General features: G+C 36.8%; 1 protein-coding gene across 1 annotated transcript in view; it reads left to right on the top strand.

Annotated features, from left to right (window-relative positions):
• The window catches only part of LOC103754845 (solute carrier family 12 member 7), a 40448-nt gene extending 18924 nt beyond the window's left edge, over positions 1-21524 (top strand). Inside the window, exons 3-11 of the mRNA XM_029963213.1 lie at positions 1555-1677; positions 3887-4033; positions 4804-4858; positions 7119-7249; positions 9464-9705; positions 12065-12276; positions 19142-19309; positions 20682-20780; positions 21463-21524. Coding sequence (XP_029819073.1) covers positions 1555-1677; positions 3887-4033; positions 4804-4858; positions 7119-7249; positions 9464-9705; positions 12065-12276; positions 19142-19309; positions 20682-20780; positions 21463-21524 — 1239 coding nt within the window. The remainder of the gene's footprint in view (positions 1-1554; positions 1678-3886; positions 4034-4803; positions 4859-7118; positions 7250-9463; positions 9706-12064; positions 12277-19141; positions 19310-20681; positions 20781-21462) is intronic.
• Positions 21525-21849: the final 325 nt, after the last annotated feature.

The following is a 21849-nucleotide window of genomic DNA, read 5'->3' as shown; positions in this document are numbered from 1 at the left end:
ATTATGACCATGGTTATCATTACTTACTGTCTCAGGCAAAGGTATTTTAGTTCTTGTCTTTCTCTTTGTGATCCTGATCTCTTGTCTTCTTTCCAGTATTCAGTTTTTGTGTATTTGATTGAATTATCTGGTTCCATTTTTCTTGGAATCTTTTTATTGTATATGCTTCCTCTGGATTTTATTAATTGTTTTAGTATGTTTTTGTTTCGTAGCAGATACTTGGCTAAAGAAAGAGGGCTGACTTCTGTGTCAAGTAATACTACATATGTGGAACTGTATATGACATGCATATGTGCCCATATTTTCAACAGATGAATACTTTGGAATTCGTATGCGTGGTTTAAGATAAAATACATAAGCCTGCAGCTGCAGACTTCAGAGGTCCTTAAGCACCTCCAGAGAGGTGCTTGAGAGAATAATTTGAAATCACTCTCTAAACACAAGCAAGATGCAGGAAGAATACCCTAATGACTCAGCCCTACCAGTAGAATTTCCTAAAAACTGTATTGTGATGAGAAAAGATTTTTTAAATAAACAGTGGTCTTTCTCTAGGTTTTCCTTATATTCAAGCTGCATATTGTAAGACAGTGTAAAAAAATGAAAGAAGTGTTGCAACATAGCCATGTAGTGTTGTATTCGTGCTTAATTAGATGTTGTTACTTTGGTGTGTGTTTGGCCCAACCACTTGTGAGAGTCTGTTCTTTTCATGCCAAGTTATGAGAAAACAAGCGCTGATAAATGAGAACTTCGTCCTTGAAGGAAGCATCTTGCATAAACTAGAATTAATTGGTACCTCACTATTGGCTGATGGCCCTTCAAGGGCATTTGAAAGCGAAAGTGAGGAGGAGAGTGATGAAGTACGCCCCCAGACTCATTTAGGAAAGACCCCCCCAAGGTATAGTGCGCAGGCATGGGGAAATTCCAATGCACACATGCATGCACAGGAGAGATGCCGCTTGCATAACAGAGGGAGGGACTGAAGGCCTCTAGCTAGGCGGTGCTCGCCACACCTGCCCAGGTAGACATCACCAGTTAATTGTATAAAAAGCAGATAGCTCTGCTGGGAGTGGAACTCAAGCTTCACAATGAAGGACAACGTTGCCTTTTGCGGGGATGCCCGCCATCTTGTGAGCCTGCTGACACTATGAGGATGCAGCTTCTGCTATGGGTAATTCTAGGCATTCTGGAGTCTGTAAGAGAGCTTTGTAAGCAACACCTGAGTTAGTGGGGGAGTTAGTACTGAGGGCTTATTTCCCTCCCCTTTCCTCTCTCTCCGGTTCTTGTTTTGTTGGCCACCTCTTGGTAATAAATATTGGTTTTGTTGAGCTTTCAGCGGTGTACTGGTTTCAGTTTCAGCATCCTCCCTGCTACAAGTGTTAAACAGCTAGGAAGAATAGAAAGTTGGTTGAAAGCTGACTGGTATTTTATCATGCTAATTTTTTGGTTTGGGTGAATCAGGGTTGACCTGTGGAGTATATTTTGAAGTAGTATTATAAAATCATGACTTTTAAAAAATCCTATTTAATTAATGCAGTATTCTTAAAAACCCAACAGGAAGAAATGGATAGTAATCCCATGGTGTCATCTCTTCTGAATAAACTAGCAAACTACACTAATCTGACTCAAGGTGTGGTGGAACATGAAGCAGATGAAGACAGCAAGCGAAAGGAAGTCAAGGTATTTAAACTTCTAATAAGTTATTGGGACAAAGCTAGCCATAAAGAAGAGCATTTTTCAACCTGAAAAGAGAATATATGGATACCTAAAAACAGGAGTGAGATTAGTAATACTGTGTTTAGAACTGAAGCATTTGCAGCAGGACTTGTGTTAATTTGGTGTTCTTGTTAGCTTATTTAACAAGACGTTGCTGTAAAACCCCTAGGTAAAATGTGTGCAAAGCTAGCATCTGAAACCCAGAGTACACGCACCCTCCCCTTCCTCCCTTTCCCTCTGTTCCCCTCCCTTGCCCTTAATGTATTTGGATTGCCTAGGTTTTTACCTAGTTGAAATTAAGGCAAACCTTACAAGAAACAGGTCGCATTTTTAAATCTGTAAGCATATTTGCACCTGGTTAACATGGTAGTAGTTTTTCCAGCGGCTCTCTTGGTTTAATGTGTCAGACTAAGTATTTTTAAGACTTAGTGGATGCACTTCAAGAGCACTTTTTTTGTTGTTGCATACATCAATAATATTATATTGGTGGGGGGAAGGAAGGCATATGCTCTGTTTGGCACATTGTTAAACACACTTAATAGAAGACAGCAACTGAATTCATCAAGGGTTGTGTACTGGATGCCCAAAGTGCCTGTCTGAGCCTCTGTAGAAATGAAACATATGCAACAGTTGGAGTCTTCAATGAGATGTTGGATTGATCCCTCTGTAAGCAGGGAACTGTTTTGGAAGGAGAAAGCTTGGATAAAAAACATGACCTGACAGAGTATAAAAACTTCCAGGCAAGGAAGAATGATGAGCTGGAAGTGGTTGAGCATGGTAAATGAAACTAAGAAAATGAGGGTAGATAATGGGAAAGGGAGAGTACTAGGAGTCCTTTGTGTAGGAGAGGGTGTGCTGCTACTGAATTTGTATGCTGAGCTATTGAGAAAGGAGGAGAAGCACCTAAGAATGAGTAAAGGAAATGAGCACATAGCAGAAGAAACAGAGTTGAAAAGGTGCTTGAAAGTAAGCTTAAAAGTGCAGCTTATTTGACTGGAAGGGAGATTTTGAGTGGAAGTTGGTACCAGGACAACGGGCAAGGGTGAGGAATAAAGTCCAGCTGTTTGGTTTAGCTTTTTGCTTATCCTGCATTTGTTCATATGTGGACTTTCTTTTTGTTTGTCTAGTTGTGCTTAATCTATATTTGTTTCACCTCATCTGAAGATACAACTTCAGATGTGAGAAAACCAAAACTGATCAGCTCACACTTTCCTTCGTGTGATCCCTGTTGTCTGCTTAGCTTCTGAGCAGAGTTTTTTCTCAATGCATAACCATATTAGTCCCTCTGGAGCTGACCAGTCAAATGAACTTCATCTCCTCCCTTGCCCTTCGTCTTGTTTAACACCATCTGGTGGCCTGCTAACACAATTTTTATGCACATGTCTTAGTTTCATTTCCAAAATTAAATTGTAGTTAAGTAGTACCTTGGCAGGGTAGCATTTTTTATGGCAAGACTGAGACAGTGGTGTTGATGTTTCAGATGGATATTGCCCAAGTGCTAAAAATCTATCTAGAAACCTGTATATAACTGTTGCTTCTAACTAGAGTATTTCAAAGGCTGATTTCTTCATACATGTAGACGACGAAACTTCTACACACATCTTTTGTGTGTGTCTTGATCCCTGATGATCACCAGCAAATAAAAAGTACAAATGTGTTATGTTGTAGCAGGTTTTACAACTTTTGCAAAACCAAATTGTAATCAGCTCTGCATTTCTTCTGTCTCTGTCTTAATACTTTGTCTTTTGTAAAAATGGAAAATACTTGATGTTGAATATAATTTTTTTGCTCAAGCTGCATGGCAATTTGTGATCAGCTTTTTGCATAACATATTTGGTATTTTGATTTGTGGCAGTAACTTATCTTCAACAGTAGCCTGTAAGAGGTATTTCAGAAGAAAGTTTGTAAAGCATTGCAATCAACAGATAAAGGGGCATCCTACTCCTGTCAAGGTTTCCTATGGAACAAGAGAGTTTGCTATCACAAATACTTTTCTGTCTTCTCAGGAATTTTTCTGCATCAATAGCCTATGAATATTTGCAAAGCTGGATGCTCTGAAGTTACCATTCAGTGTCACTTGGTATTTCTTCATGGAGCATTTGTGATAAGAGTTTGTGGAATAAAGTGCTTAGGAATCAGTGCAAAGGAATTCATGTTCTCACTTCATTTCCAGGGTCCACGGATGGGCACTTTTATTGGTGTGTATCTTCCCTGCTTGCAAAACATCTTGGGAGTCATCCTTTTCTTACGTTTAACATGGATTGTGGGAACAGCTGGAGTTCTTGAGTCTTTCATCATCGTGTTCATGTGTTGTGCTTGTGTAAGTTCACCTTTTTTTCTTTTTTTTAAACTGTTAGCCAAATCCTCTATTACAAGAGTACTGATGCCTTCTAATATATGAGTATCAGAGAAAGAAAACCATATTTAAATATATTGGTTAAATTTCACTGATATTTAACCACTGTGGTTAAATTGAGAGAGATGGGTTACATATATTAAGGCAGTGAGTGTCACGTGTCATTCTACCCTGTATGAAGTTTCTTTTGATTTGATTACAGTAAGCTTTTGTCTGAAGTATTATATGGATTTTATTAAATTGGCATTTAGCAAATATTTCACTGTTTACTTTGAGATCTGAACCGATCTGCTTTTCACAACTTTAGAATGAACTGAAATATAAACTACAAATTGAACCACAACATTATGTCCATGAAGTAGTATTTTAGAGCGAGACCACTAGCAGATGTTGTCATAACAATGATATGATCAGTTTGTCACTACTATTTTGATTGAAATAACATACTGTTTTGTATGTTCAGTGGTATATATTCTTCCAGTTCTTTTTAAAGACTGTCTCAAACATCTAAATTAACTGAATCTTCTACAGAAAAATTTAGTACTTAATTAACATGGATATTCCAAACCAAATATATGGTAACAGTAACATCTTATTTAAAAAAATAAATTTCTAATTTCATTTGATCACTTTGTCTTGCCCCATCTTTCAAAAAAAAACCCAAATAAAAAACCCCCACAAACAAAAAAACCTCCTCTAGTATTTTAAATTTCCTCTGTTTCATCTTCCCACAGACTATGTTAACTGCCATTTCAATGAGTGCGATAGCAACAAATGGTGTAGTCCCAGGTAATGAATTTTATCTTAGATGGTGAATGGTCAAATGATGAAAGTTTAAAGCTGGGATAAGAAATTTTTGTAGTCTCAAATATCAGAAGTAATGATTTTGTGTCAAGTGCATATTTTCTTTTAATTGATTTTATAAACAGCTTTTTAATGTGAGATGCAGTCTTTTAACTGGATTGTTTGGGAATAATGAACTGCAGCACATCTTTGTCATCGATCATTTGATTCTGTTTTAATGGAAGATAAGATGTAATTTGAATGAATGGAGACTGGTCTTCATGCAAAACAAATTTCTTTATAAATTTACAAATAAGGCTAGTGCTTCTTTTTTCTATCTTGAATTTGCCTAGATTCCATCTAAACACTGGAGATAGTTATCTTGTTTTCTGCAAGAATAGCAACTAGTCTGCTGGCAGAAATATTTTTCTATATAAGCACTGTAGGTTCTGCTCATCTCCTTACATGTTCAACATAAATAGATGAATTTGTTTGGTTTTATAATTATAGAGGATTTTTTTTAGATGCAAAAGCAGTTAACCCTTGAAACTCTTATCCTTTTCAGTTTCTCAACACGTTAATTGATAATTCTGACATTCAGATGTTGTTTTGAACTCTGAACAGTTTAATTAATGAACTTAAAATAGTTCCTCACAGAGGTTCTGCAGCTTAGTAAGGGGTTTCAGAACTGTTAGATAAGTTGTTGGGCAAAAGTAAATGTTCCAGTTTGTGCAGGATGTAGAATAATTGTATTATAATTGTATTTCATGGATACAGTACCATATATGAAATAAAAATACAATAGAAAATTTTGTTTTAAATACTTGTATTTTATAAAGAAATTTATTCAAATGAGTGTCTAGATAACTAAAATGTTCTGCTCTTGTCCCCCTCATATTTTTAAAGTTCATTGTAAAGGTTTTGTTTGACATCTGAGTGTCACAGAAATCTTTGAAACTGGCAGTTCTTACACTAGACAGGTCTTCATTTTCACTTTTTTGTTGTTGGTGCCAGTTTCTTAGAGAAATTATGCTTGTGCTGGAATATATGGAGAAGGCAGAAAGATAAGAACCTAGGACTGAAGGAGACTTGAGCAGCAGGATCTTTTCTTTTGTCACATTGTATGTGACAGCATTATATTTAGTAAAAGTATTGGGGATGAATAATAATTTCTTTGTTAGTTTCTCATTTGTTCATATTGAAAAGATTGAAGCCTGTGCAACAGAGTACCCAAGGAAGTGTTGGAATCTCCATCCTTGGAAGTGTTCAAAAAACACGAAGATATGGTGATTAGGAACATGGTTTATTGGTGGACCTGGCAGTGTTAGGTTAATGGTTGGATTTGATGATCTTGGAGGTCTTTTCCAACCTTAAAGATTCTATGAGAAACAGCTTCAGACTTCACATTGACATATGTATATTTAAAATTAAGCACTTCCTTTCTCTGTCTCCTCTTGCTTCCTCATAACCTTGTTATGAGTGGGAAAATATTAATTCAGGAGTAGATGGAGAGGGAATGAGAGAGAAGAGTTTGCCTTGAGGGGGTTGGGTGAAATTCTCAATAGAGATATTAAGAGCTTGAAACTTAAAACCTTATTGAAAGGGAAATGGTATGTTGGAAATGGAGGTGGTGGTGGTGTAGTTTATGACTTAGAGAAAGATGATACATGTGTATGGGAAGTAAGAGTGAGAAGAATTGAAAAATTCATGCTCAAAGTGAATAGTATATGAGTACACAAGAAAAAGTAATCCCTAGCTAACACTTTTAAATGTTACTGAAAAAAATGCCTGTAGTGAAAGTGGTAATGGTTTCATATACAGAAAATAAAAAGAATGAAAAGAATGTATATCAGTGAGGAAAAAAATCTAGTTTGTCCCTATCTCATAAAGCAATGGTTTTGGAAATCTGTTGTTTGGTGGGGAACAGCTTGAGGTTAGAAATTGATTCACATCTATTTATACCTCTATATCCTTTTCTAATTTACTTCTGTTTAGCTTGTGTAAATTTTTTCTCTTTTTTTGTTGGGCTTTACTTTCTGTTCCCCAGAAAATGCACATGGGGATATTAATCTTGAAATGTACATTCTAACTGTCTCGTTGGTATAGACATTAACTACAGTTTTGGTATTAACATGTCAATGGAGACACATGCAATGGTTATCTTGATTATGTTGATTGAATGATTCAGATTTTTGTTCTCTACTGCCATCCTTAACCTGAAGGCCTGGAGGTTTTTTGTTTGGTTGGTTTCTTATTAAATTCACAGCTGGAGGCTCTTACTACATGATTTCAAGATCTTTAGGGCCAGAGTTTGGTGGAGCAGTGGGACTTTGTTTCTATTTGGGCACAACCTTTGCAGGAGCAATGTACATTCTTGGTACCATCGAAATTTTATTGGTGAGTACTAGTTTCTCTTAAGACTAAATGTATTTGGGCTGCTTAGGGAGATTGCTGATGAATTTACTTGGCCTAGAATGCATTCTAGTTTGGTGATTGTTAATGTTTTGATACTACATTTTCAGTATGTTGATATTTTTTCTTACTCATGACTATTTGAAAAAGGTAGATTCTTATCAATAATACAAAAATAAATTAAAAGTTGTTTGATGTAAGTTTTTTCTACTTAAAGTAGGAATCAAATAGAACTCCTTCCATATGAAAGTCTGTGAACCTGGATCAGACAAGCATTCCCAGGGTAACTCACAGAAACTGTTCAGCTTCTACTGTGCTTTGCACTCCCTATGCACTGGCTACTGCCCAATGAAAAGTTGTGAAGAACATGAAGGTCGTATCACCTGTGAGGCAGGAATTAAGAATGTGTCCCAATTTCTCCTTTCCAAACTGCTGGCTTTGAATTTTCATATATTTGTAAAGATGCTGTGGAAGACTGCCTGTATGGCAGTGGTGCAGCTACTGTGACTGTGCATCATCCAGGAGGGGCCAAACAGTTATTGTTCATCATATCAGAAACTGCAGATATGCACAAGAGGTACTTCGGAATTGCTCCTTGTTGCTTACTAAGATCCATGTCATCAAATCCAGACTTTCTTGAATTTAAATTAGAGACAGTCCTCACTACTGCTTGCTTGGGCAATCTGATCTATAGTAGCAACACCAGCACCATGTTAAATTGTGAGTTGAATTTGGTGCGCTGTTCTCCCTATTAAAGTGTCATGCCGGGTATGTGTTGCTAATAAGTATGTATGGGGTTTAGCTATGCAATTTGAAGTAAAATGCTGCCCAAGATATCTGACAAAGACTGCAAAACAGACCTCTATCATACCTGCAAGGCACAAGTATTGCTTTCTTTTTTTTCCTCTGATGGGACGTGGATTATTTGGAGGGACAGGAATCAGTCATCTGCCTGTGGTTTTCCCTAGCAAAGGCTGTGAACAGCAGGGCAACAAAGTACACAAGAAAATCTTACTGGAGTACTGGCATACAGAGCCTGATACTTCTGCAACGTTGCAATGCAGAGTTTTCTAACAATATATAAATATTCTACCTGTAATTAGTTTTTCAGTTTGCTTTTTTTTCTTCCATGGTGATGTGACAATTGTCATCTCTCCTAGCACTCTAGTAAATATTGATGTACTAAATTTAATTTAAGAAAACTCTAGCGAAGAATCCTCCATGTCTGTTTTTGGATTTTGCTTCTGGACATATGAGAGTAGCCTCCTGCTCAAAGTTTCTTCCTTTCTTCATTTCTTCTTCATTTAGGAGTTAAATTATGTAAGGATAGCCAGTTTAGTAGTTGTTTTGAAGGACTGAGTTGCCTCAAGCCCCAATACTCCCCTAGTAGCTGAGCAGAGAGGATTTTTTTAGAGATGCTAGAAGAAGGAATAAAGATGTTGCTATCATGTAGTGTAGTACACAAATGTCTTAGAAGTATAGATCAATTAGTTTTCTCAATTGCATTTATCAGCGTAAGTCCTATGAGCTGTACTTTTAACTTCTTTTCATGTAGAACCCAGAACTAAATTGTATGAAATTGAGATCTGTAGATCTCAATTGAGATCTATGCTTTCATGTTTGAAATTGCAACAGTTCAAATTGCTGTTTTAGCACAGGACTAAGCTTTGTCATGCTAATCTTAATTTGTGCTGTTGCAATTTCAGATTCAAATTTTATGAAATGTAGTGTAGGATCTGTAATACTGAAAACATTTTCAGTTTTTTATTATGCTATATTATTTGATTCTTCGTATTGTGTTTCAGTCAGTGGAATTATTAAGCATATATCTGGTTTGAGCTATTTTATGGGTTTGGGTTTTTTCTTTTAATTTTTGTTATGTGCTCCTTCTTTTCCCCCCAGATTTCTTAGCAGTTTTTCCTGTCTGGCTGACACATGAGTTTGAGGAGTGGAAACTCTTTAAGGGGAGAGAAGAAGCTGGAGCAAAAACTGTATCTTATTCTCAAAACTTGTTTTCCTTCATTCTCACCTCCCCCTTCCTTTTACCTCTACACTTTCTAAATGACCATGTTATCTGGTTGAACACATTTGTGAAAGCATAAAACTAATACAGAAGGTTAGATTTTGTAGTTCAAGTAAATGATTTCTTAATAAAATATTTGTTATTACATGTGTGATAGTTTGTCATATCTCTTGCAGACCTACATTTCTCCAAGTGCTGCTATATTTAAAGCAGAAGAGGTTGGTGAAGAAACAGAGGCTATGCTAAACAACATGAGAGTTTATGGAACATGTATTATCATTCTTATGGCCATAGTAGTTTTTGTGGGAGTAAAGTATGTCAACAAACTTGCTCTGGTCTTTCTTGCCTGTGTGATTCTTTCCATCATTGCCATATATGCTGGAGTTATTAAGACTGCTTTTGACCCACCCGACTTTCCGTAAGTGCAATATTTAAGTTGTGTGGGTTATTTAAAAGAAAAAAAAAAAGTGTGGGGAGGGAATAGTTACTGTAACCATTTCATGTTTTAAGCTAAGCTTCAAAATACAAGGGCACTGGCTTCAATGGTAGGTTTAAGGGGTTTAGGCACTGATGTGCTTATTTGTTATTCTGAGTTACATATCTGAATCTTTCTCTCATTTTTCATAAGATGTGATACTCTAGAAAATGTTCTTTTGTGCTTAAAATTACTAGCTGTTATTCCACCCTCACCTAAAGAATAAAAAGGTGGGTTTTACTGACAGTAAATATAACTGCTTTATCTAAATTAAAAACTTATGGAATAAAGTAAAAACTTCAAGAAAACATATTAGCTATGAACCAGAGTTATGAAGGAAACATACTTTCAAACTTTCTGTGTTATGAGGAAATTTTTGAAACTTCCATTTTTCCCTTCCTAAAATTGAGACATTGCAGTGTTAAATTCACTTGTGTTTGTGAAGGCTTTCTTGTTAATAAAATAAAATTTTATTGTTGTCACACATGATATTGCTTCTCAACACCTTCAATTTGTTCAACTCCTTAGCTAAGAGTTATTGCTTTACTCCAGTTATCAGTATGTGAGTTACATTTTTGTGCATCTTTTTCTGTTTAAAGAGAAAACAAGATTATATTACTTGAAACACTAGTGGAATAGGCTGATAACTTCAGTCCTGCATGGCACTTCATAACAAGAGTTATCCTTTGCTGTATGATTGTTACAGATTTTATAGTACTTTGAAGTGTGGGTAATTGTATTACAAATTGAGCATTACTGTTTTGTAACATGATACTGTCCTCAATTGAAAAAATAAGTGTGATCAAAAATTCTGACATATATCTGGATTAACCTTGAGTTTCTTACCAGCTGTAACTTCCAGTGGGGAAATAGTTAAATCTTTTAATCACCTATAGAAGTAAAAGAGAGTTTATCTGGATATGTAGCATGGGTAAGACTGATTATCAAGTTCCTGGAAACCTTGTATGAGGCTGCTACTGTGATATACTATTGTATGGGGTGAAAAAATATAAAGAAAGGTTTTTTCCCAGTAAATATAATTGTTTACGCTTACAGTCTGCCTCAAAATTAGAAACTCAAGTGCGGTTTTAATTTATGATAAGGCTGATCTGATGATGAACTGGTCATCAAAAAACCCAACTTCCACTTAGCTGGTTAGTTAGGTTAATATCACCAACTTCCATTAAGTTTGGCCATTGTATAGGTGGTAAAATAGTTTACTTCATGATCTCTCAGTTGAATCAAACTGAAAGAAGTTTCCATTGTTTGAATCAATTGACCTTGCTTCTATAGGGTCACCAAAACTAATAACAATTAAAAAGAAAAATGAGCAAGACAAGTGGCAAGATGATCTCTTTAGCAACAGCTTTCTGTTGAACCTGTTTAACTTACATGTGATGCCATACCTTGAAGCTGTACTGGTGTCCTGTACTCCTCCTATGGCATCTACTTTTAATTGCACACAGAAACAGACTATTGCACTAGGGCAGTATTCTACTTGACTTCATATACTTGTTCTAATGCCAAGTGGTATGTTTTTACTGTTTGTTATCAACTTCTTAACTGAGCTCCTTCAGAAATATAACATGGGTTCTATCTGATTTTTGACTTATCTGCCTAACCCACATGGGATTTTTTTTATATTCCTTCTTTTGTCTTCAGATATATATATATATATATATATATCATTTGAGTATTAAGCAAAACTGGAATAGAGATCTCCTAAACATCTTTTGTGTAGTTTAGCAAAGAAATATTCCATGATACTTAATATTTTTTGCTGGTAGGAATTTGCACTCCCATCAATGTTTTTAAATTTTGCTATTTAACTTTCCTGGCTTATTTCCTACCTTTTGGATTGTAATATTTTCAAGGATCATCTAAAGTTTTTATTTGCTAGAAAAGGGAATGATGTACTTGCCTAATATTACTTTCGTATTTTCTTGGTTAGACTCATCTTTATATAAAGTATTCCTTAATTTCCCTGATTTCTTGTAGGACTAAATGAATCATTATCTCTGTTATCTAGTCAAGCTGCTTAAATTGATTATGTTTTCTAAAGAATAAATCAGAAAGCAAAATAGCTATTAATACCTTAAAGCTGAAATATTTGATCCATGTTTTAAAGGCTATTGATGAAGGTTATACATTTAGATGTAGAAACTATATACTGTTTTAGCAGATGTAGTACGAGTCTTAGATACTGTGAATAATAGGTTTCTGAAGAAGTCTGAAAGACATAAAATGCTTTAATGCACACCCTATATTAAAGGATCACTGATTTTTTTTTTCTTGTTTGTAGGATCTGTCTCCTTGGAAACCGTACATTATCAAAACGCAGCTTTGATGTCTGTGCCAAATTTACTGAAAGCAATAATGAAACAAAGACTACACCTTTGTGGCGCCTCTTCTGTGATAGCTCATTGCTTAATGCTACATGTGATGACTACTTTCGTCTCAATAATGTAACAGAAATTCAAGGGATTCCAGGAATAATGAGTGGAGTTCTAACTGGTAAGTTGGAAAGCACAGTGATTTAAAAATTTTTGGATGTTATTAATTTGGCTGATAGCTGGTTAGTATTGTAGTGATCTAACCTGTCACTACTATTTTACCTCTAATCTGTTGCTGTGAAAGATTGCTACCTTGAGCATGCTTCTTCCTATAAAATTTTCATCTGGTTTTAGAAACTTAATATCAAGTGCTTTAATTTGGGGGTCATTGGAGTTTTTTAGGCACACTTTCAAAAACCACTGTTCAATCAAAAAGAAAAAGGTAGTAAAGTGCTTATCACAGCTATTTTTTTGAAGTGTTTGGCTCCTTTGTATGCCAGATACACATTTCAGTAAGCCATTCATTAATACATTTTCAAACTCTCCTGAGGGAGAACTTGTTTCCAATTTACAGCTAGTGCAATGAGGAATGAAGTCCAGTGGCCTGTCCAATGTGTACAGCAAGTTAGTGATTGATTTAGAGAAAAGCAGCCTACAAAGTGTATAGATTTTTCTTCTGTTTACATTTTTGTCCAGTTGTGACAGCTTGGCATTCCAATTGCACAGTCATGAGATTCATGTAAGAGATTCTACTGTACACGCACAAGGATGTTTTGATACCTCTCCTCTGCTTTCTCTTAAAATAAGGTTTGATTTATATAAATATGCAATGGTACCTACACAGGGACACGAGGCAATCACTACTGCCATAGTAATTCAGTTTAAAATACCAAATATAAAGTATATAGTAAATGAAACATAGGCTTCTCTGAATGTAAATTTGTGTGTTTAAAAAAAGATAATGAAAAATGAAATTATTTCTGATTTGAAATGTTTCTTACAAGAAATGTGACTTAGAGTTTGTTCTGTGCATTTTACAATTTACCATAAGAAGAAAGGTATTAAATCAGATTGCTCAAACTATCGTGGTATTACTCTGCTTTCCATTGCTGGCAAAATCCTGGCAAGAATACTCTTGAACAAATACCCACTATAGCAGAAGGTATCCTTCCTGAAAGTCAGTGTGGTTTCAGAGCCAACAGGAGCACCACAGACATGGTATTTGTCCTCAGACAACTACAAGAGAAGTGTAGGGAACAGAACAAAGGTCTCTATGTAACCTTTGTTGACCTCACCAAGGCTTTTGATACTGTGAACAGAAAAGGTCTGTGGCAGATTTTGGAACGTTTAGGTTGTCCCCCTAAGTGCTGTAAAATGATCGTCTCACTCCATGAGGATCAGCACGGCCAAGTCAGATATGGTGATGCACTTTCTGAGCCCTTTTTAATTAAGAATGGTGTGAAACAAGGCTGCGTTCTCGCTCCTACCCTATTCACCGTCTTCTTTAGCATGATGCTCCAAAGGGCCACAGCAGACCTCGATGGTCAGGACAGTATCTACATTCGATACCGTACTGATGGAAGTCTATTCAATCTAAGGCGACTGAAGGCCCACACCAAGACCTTAAACCATCTTGTCCGGGAGCTGCTTTATGCTGATGACGCCACCCTTGTTGCCCACACAGAAGCAGCCCTGCAGCGTTTAACATCCTACTTTGCAGATGCTGCTGAGCTCTTTGGACTGGAAGTCAGCTTAAAGAAGACAGAGGTCCTCCATCAACCTGCACCTCAGGAAGTCTTCCATCATCCCCACATCACCATTGGCCAGTTGGAACTCAAATCAGTCCAACAGTTTAATTACCTCAGTAGCCTCATCTCAGATGGTAAGATCGACAGAGAGATAGACAACAGATTAGCAAAGGCATATAGTGCTTTTGGAAAACTCCACAAAAGAGTATGGCATAAGAAACACTTGAAGAAAAGCACCAAGATCAGTGTTTACAAAGCCATAGTGTTGTCGACTCTCTTATATGGCTCCGAATCATGGGTCATCTACCGCCACCACCTGCGTCTCCTAGAACGCTTCCATCAATGCTGCCTCCGTACAATCCTAAACATCCACTGGTCAGACTATGTGACCAACACATCTGTTCTAGAGCAAGCAACTGTCACAAGTATTGAGGCCATGTTGATGAGAACACAGCTGCGATGGGCAGGGCATGTCTCAAGGATGAAGGACCACCGCCTCCCTAAGATCTTGCTTTATGGTGAACTTGCCACTGGCTGCTGCATGAGAGGAGCCCCGAAGAAAAGATACAAGGACTCCCTGAAACAACATCTCAGCCTTGGCCATATTGATCACCATAACTGGTCTACTCTGGCCTCCAGTCGGGAGGCCTGGAGACACACCATCTATAACGCAGCTGTCTCCTTCGAGAACACACGCAGGATCACTCTCGAGGAAAAAAGGCAATGCAGAAAGAACCGTGTATTGCAGAATACACCATTTAAGGAGTCTTTCTGCTATGCCTTTTGCAATCAGATATGTCTGTTACGTATTGGCCTCATAAGCCACCAGCGTACCTGTAGCAAATGTGGATAGAGCCTTCCCAAATCTTTGTTTGCGAAGCCCAGCCATGACATGCATATCTACAGTTTTTCCTAAATATTTTTGTATTTCCTCCTCCAGCTCAGAAGACAACTATATGTTCTTTTTTTTTTTTTCTGCTACCCTGTAAGATTTAAACTACTCTTTTGCTTTTGGAGGTTTCAGGCTGAGCACTGATTTTTCTTGTTTTGGAAAAATGTGCTTTTGTTCTGTTCATTGTTTTGTTCACTGTGTAATATTTACTTGAACTAGCAATCCTGTATAAAAGTACATTTTGCTAATTTACTCTCACGTGATGCTAAGATCTCTAAAGACCATTAGGAGTCTGCTGAAAGCTCAGTGTGAGGGATATGCTTTCCAGTGTTTGTTACTTGTTGGTTAGCTGTAGTGAATTTCATCAATTGCATTATGTTTATTTACTGAGTCTAATATGATTTTTTTCTAGTTCTTTGCAGTTGGTTTTGCTTCTACAACTTTGATTTAACTGAGTATTGCCAGTAAGCTTTCTCATCTTGCTACTAGCTCACTTTTTTAGGCTGTTTGAGTGTACTGGATAGCACTGGTTAAATACTGCTGCTCATCCTTATAGAAGCTTACTGGTGGCTCTTCTGCATTACAAAACTACTTACATTTACTTTTACCTGTTGTTTTCTGTCTTTGAACCGTTTTATCCATGTGAGGAGTTTTCCTCTTATACCACGGCTACTGTAGGTTCCTTGGGTGAGGAATATTTGAAAAACATAGGAAATACAGGTGGACTGATTTAAGTGGATCACCCTCATTTAAATTTCCCTCAAGGAATTTGAATACTTCTGACAATTTTCTTTTACAAAAGCCAAGTTGAGGCTTCCCCAGTTCCTCAAAACTCAAGAAAATAGCTGCTTTTTTTTTTTTTCAGAACTCAAAGATAACACCCATATGTTTACTGTCTCTTATCAATTGCTGTTGTTGCTATGTTCATGATGTTCATGCTACTTCTGAGTCTTTAGTTTCTATGTCTCTCTGAAACCCTTTTAAATAAAAAAGTTTGCGTTACGTTTGTCCTTGAGTAGCAGTACGATTTCATGTCAACCTCAGGTCTTTCAGTATTCTTGGAGGTTTCAGGCTGAGTACTGATTATTCTACTTTTAGAAATACATGCTCTGCTTCTATTCACTGAGTAACATTTCTTTGAACAAGAACCACTCTAACAATGCATTTCACTATCCTAGTGTCATATAATGCTAGAACTTAGGTGTCCTCCTTGCTGAGTGTGAGCACAAATTCTGATACCTAGCATAAGTTTGAGCTTGACTTGCAAAGATTTCTCAGGGAGGGTTTTCCTCCACTCAGTGTCTGTTCTGCATTGTAGGTAGACTTTGGAGCTGCTCTGCACATTAAAGATTCTTGAGCTGTGAGTGCGAATACTCAGATACCATGACTGGGTGTCCCAGGAAGTGTGTGTTGAGTCCTCACACTATTTATTGGGCATTCATATACAGAAAGTCTAAATCTCTTATACACCTTCTTTGAATGTTATCCTAACAATAATAAATCATTCTACAAATGGCTGAACAAATATGTCTGTAATCCTAACAGTAATGATAGAATTTCCAAATTGCTTTAATCAATGTTATTCTGCTTCATGGTAGCATGCTGGTCTGATGCATTGTGTGTGTGTCCTAAATGTTGCTAGAGGAGCCTCAGCAATCCATGAATGGTCCTAGAGGTGACAAATGTCTGGACTCTTCTGAAAAGTGATTCTTTTTTCTCACCCTAACTTCCAAGTCCCCTTGGATTATCACTTGTGGGAAAATGAGTATAGAAAAGCTCTATGTGACATGTTATGAAATGGGAAAGTGATTTCTATTTAACAAAATATCTAAGCTAATTTTTCCCACTCATGCTGGCACGAACAGTTCCACAATTGAGTTGTGTGTGTTGGAGTGGTCAGGCCATTGTCAGTCCAGTGTCATACTAAATAAAGGACACAAACTGTTGAGTCCTTGTTAAATATTTAAGTGGTTTTGATTGGCAATTACAAACTGATTTTTGGACTTTCCTTTATGCTCCACAGGAAGTAGATGCTAATTTGGAGATCTTGACTTATTTTACATCAGTCCTCAAATCTTTGTGAAAATTCCTGAAATTTACAATTCTCTTGTTTCCTTAACTCTTCTAATGGCTTCAGTCTTATCTCTAGATGGATTTATTACTTCTCTTCATTTGATTGAACTAACACACATATTCTGTAGCAATTAATACTTAATTTTAATCTTTATTCTGCTGTCTCTTACAATTCTCATGCGTTCTTCCGTATATGCCTACCAATTGTAAGATTTCTGTTATGAATCTGGATATGTGTATCCTCTCTTTGGTAACTTATGGTTCAAAGTCAGTCTCATATTATGCTCAAGGTAACTTTTTTGCTATTTTGGAGGCTTAGAATACTGTGCTTAAATTCCCTAAAATTGTACAGAATGGCTAAAAATTGGCTATTTGATCATCCTGGCAGTCCATGGAAATTGTTTATTTCCATGCTGTAAAATCCTTTGTGTTCTTGACAGGGTGGGAGAGCATCTACTTTGTTTCCTCACATGTGATAGGATAACTTGTCTTATTTTAAAATAGGAGTCAGTGTTGGATATTCTTACAGTCTTGTCAAGGAGCACAACCAGTGTTCCCACAAATGTAAACTCTCTCAAGTTGCTGGTTCTTTGACCCTCAGTTGCCTTCAAACAAACATCCTTAGTTTGCTGGGGAATTTAAACCACATTCTGCTGGGGTTTTGTGGTGGTTTCACCCCCCACCCCTCTTCCCTGGGGGGACTGGAAGTAGTTGATCCCAGGTGCGTTTCCGATGTGGGGCCAATCAGAGCTGCGTTTCACCCCTATGAAATTAGCATATTACAACAGCCGGAGGAAGTTGTTGGCAGAAAGGATCGAAGCCACGAGGGGTGGCCAGGGGCCCCCAAACCCAGGGGGCCCCTGGGCCTCCACGGCCTTAGTCCAGCCAGGGCTGGGGTGGTTTCTTCACTGTTTCCCCCCACTGTGAGTGGGGGGAGCAACAATCGTGAAGCAGAGCTGGAAGAATTCCAGGCAGAGGAGAGAAAACTTCAAGCAGTCTCGCTGCCACCTCCCCCACAATGGCGGGGGAGGAGGCGACCTGGAGCTGAGACTGAAACATGGAGATGGGCCGAGGGGCTCGGAAGTGCCCTATGTTAGGTTTGGACGAGGACAGCCAAAAAACCGAAGGACAAGGAATGTGGGGGAAGAATGCCTCCTTGTGACACATGGAAGCTGAGCTGATCTAGCAGCTGAGACATAGAGAAGCCAAACCAAGCAGGCTTTTTCTGGGTAAGGACTTTTGATGAAAACTATTTGGGGAATAAAAAACTGAGCAAAAACCCAGAAAATCCTGCAACCTGGGGAGGAAGAGTGAACTCGAAGTGGAGAAGTCCCTGAATCTTACTTCCAGGAGGAACCTTCACAAACCAGGGGAAAGGACTCAAAAGCTGACTCCCTGTAACTCGTGATGAAGACCTGGTGCAGCAAGTGTTCCCTTGCAGTCCAGGAGGAGACCTTGGCAGAGACCGAGGAGCTGGTGGGGGTGCAAAAGACCCCTTCCCTGATACCCCAGTGAGAGAGACTTTAACTGTCGCCCTGAAGGTTTTTCTTCTGAACTGATGTGGGAGGACCCCCCAGGAGTGGTAAAAGTTGTATTAATAATGTGTGTTTATTTGCTTTTTAGTTTCTATAGTTTTTATTCTGTTAGTAATAAATTTTGATATAATTTCCCCATGCTGAGTTTTGCCTGTCTGAAACCTTCTCTCCCTTACATTGAGGCAAATTGTGGGGAAGCTTGGAAATTGGATTTTTTGGGGGAAACTCCCACAGGTTTTTTTGCTTATCAGTGATTTTCTGAAGTCTGGTTACTCTGCTTTTGTCACCATGTGGAAATCCTTCACCATGAACAGCTGAATGCTGAAGTGTTGTCCAAGATTATTCTGTATGGCAGGTCTCAAAGAACTCAAGTTACTGTTAACTAGCATTTCTTCTTTGTACTGGTCCTCAAAATACAAGAACAAGAAATATTAATGTATGCTAAGATTACCTGAACCTGGAGATAATTTCCTTATCTTTTCACAATACATCATGATAATACATCCATATGCCTGTGCAATGTAAGTGGACATTCTACAAATATATTAGCATTTAATTTTCTAACTAAATTTTTCTTTAAGGGAAGAGAAAATTTTATATGATGCATCTCATACACTACTGCATTTTTACTGGCTTACAGTGGGAATATCCACCCCTTAAAGTTGGTATTAATCATATTGGGAAACATGATTTTTGTGTAAGAAAAGGCATCTGATTAATAAGATTATTTCATTCTCACTACTTGATATCCTGAAACAGTGAGATGACACTGACTTTTGTTTTTCCCCTCCCTTGTAGATAATCTCTGGAGTACCTATTCAGAAAAAGGATCAATAGTTGAGAAAAAAGACCAACCGTCCATTGCCGGATCAGAAGAGACAAAAATGGGTGGACTCCCTTATGTTTTTACAGACATCATGACCTACTTCACAATGCTAGTCGGGATTTATTTCCCATCTGTGACAGGTAGATACAACTATTTTTCTTGAGCGAGGATCTGTACTTACAGCTGGAAGAAGAATACTTTTCACACGTGTGACTGTTTATTGGGTACACATGATGTTGCTAGTCTGTGTGTCTGAGGTTATGTACCTGAAACCTTCTGGTGCTAGGGAGATCAGCTAGAGTGGCTGATTACTTTAGGAGGTTATAGGACTTAAACAAGAAATCAGTTTTTAAGGACTATTTTCTATGTCTGTAAAGAAAGCAACAACCTCGTGTATTACTAAATATTTATTCAAAATAAGATTCATACCTTTATAATACTTTAATCTTCAAAGGTATGAGAGAACAGTTTAATATTGAAATGACTGTTTCAGATATTAAAGCTGTTAACTGTGTGAGATGTGTTTAAATGTCCATTATTTTTTTTGACACTGTAACTGTGGAGACTTTTTTATCAAGCTTAATTTCATTTTCCTCAGCTCATGCTTGACTAAAACAACCAGACACATTTTTCTTCAAAAGTCCCAGTTGAAGCAATTGTAATATCAAGTAACAGAATGGAACTCCGCAGTGGAAGTAATACCAAGTCCTTTGTATTTTTATTTGAACCCCACTGTTCCCATTTCTTTACTTCAGACTCTTTTATCAACATTTTATCATATCTGAACCTGTGGTTGGGTGTCATTCCATGGAGTTTGACAATGGTTTTCCACTGGAACATCTTGACATTAGCTTCCATGTTTTTGCCTCCAGCAGTCAGATCACATCTAGAAAAGATGGCAGAATTAATCAGTTATTATATATTTTTTCCTCCTCCCATCACAGTATGTGCTAGAAAATGCTTCTGTTCTCTTGTTATATTGAAACAGGGATGTGTACATGTGATTTTTCTAACCATTTTTTTTCTTCTTGCCTGCTTCTTTCTTTTTTTTTGTTTCTATGCTTTTATTCTTTAGTTTATTGATTTGCTTGCATATCTTATTATGGTGGTCTGTTTAGTAGAAAGTTAGTGCATTGACCACACTAGCTAAAATTGCTAAATCCCTGTTAGTTTATAACATCCATCCCCAATATTTTGCTACTTCTTATGTTTCTTCATTTCAATAATGATTCTCAGGTTATAGTTGAAAAATATTTTTAAATTTTTTTTATCTGCATTTTTACCAACCTTTATGGGATTTGTTCATTCAACAGTGAGTAGTAACACAAATTTCTGAATAAAATGAAGGTATAAGTTGCAGATTTGTGCAGAATTATAATATACTACTGCAGTCTGCTTCATTGGTAATCCTGTGTTAAATCAGGCTTAAAATTAAATGTCCTTGTTCTATTAGTTATTTCCATGGATTTCTGTTAATTTTTTAATGACATATAAATTTCATCTCTTTTTAAGGTATTATGGCAGGTTCAAACAGATCTGGAGACCTAAAGGATGCTCAGAAATCTATTCCTACTGGAACAATTTTGGCTATTTCAACTACATCTTTTATTTGTATCCTTTATGATGTGACTTTTTTCTAGTCTGCATTCTGTAGTTTAGGTGTGCGTTTTTATTGGAAAGTCATTAGAGTTGCCTGAGTATAAAATGAATTAAATCTAACCTGAAAAGAAGTATTTTATATTTGTATATTTGTAATATAAGTATTATTTATAGAGATCATTAAAATATCTCAAATTCTATTTATAAATTATTTATTTAAAAATATTTATATCCTATATTCTACTAGCTTCAAATTCCAAGATATAGCTGACATTTTTTGTAAAGTGTCATAGATGTTTTTAGCATCATGCTTCAGTTGGCAGATTTTTGTTATATTCAGCGTAAACAAATCTTGAACCAAACAACCAGCAACAGAAATTTTTGTTCCTTCAAAACCTAGAGGACACAAATGCTTACTTATTTATATGAGAAAATACCTGTTCTGTTGTGTGACGTATGAACTGGGTACTTCCAATACTTCACAAATCAACTATGTATCAAATACAGTCATAGAGAATATAAACTAAAAAATTATAGTAGGGAAGAACTAAAAAAACCAAACAAAAACAACTATGAAACACCTTCCCCCCCACTTCATTATCATGAACATTTCCATTTCATACCTACGTGAAAAATGGTGGGTTTTTTCTATGTAATTATCTACAACATAATCTTCCTTCAGTCTCAGTTACAGATCTCTCCTGTATAGTGTTGTTTGGTGCCTGTATAGAAGGTGTGATATTAAGAGATAAGTAAGTCATATTCAACTTCTAATTTTACAGAGAGTATATATAATCATGGGTTATATTAATAGGACTTATTAATTACTCTTCTGTGAAATATCTATGTGATACATATTTCTTTTGCTTTGATTAAAACTGGAGGGAAAGTCTATCTGCTAACCTGAGATGGCTGCAAAAATGAGTCATGTTATCAGACTGTATTCTTTCGAAAAGCAGAAACAGAATCTAAGATAAATGTCTGAAGTGGAGCCAGCCTAATAAAATGTTCTTGATAAAGAAAATTGTAACTAGTATTTGCAGAGCTGATGGGTAGGGATAAGAGGGCTGGTATTACTTAG

This window comes from Manacus vitellinus, unplaced genomic scaffold, assembly GCF_001715985.3.
Source record: "Manacus vitellinus isolate BGI_N305 unplaced genomic scaffold, ASM171598v3 scaffold_55_pilon, whole genome shotgun sequence".
Lineage (NCBI taxonomy): Eukaryota > Metazoa > Chordata > Aves > Passeriformes > Pipridae > Manacus > Manacus vitellinus.
Note: the sequence above shows the minus strand (reverse complement) of the source record. Positions and strands in the feature narration are given on the sequence as shown.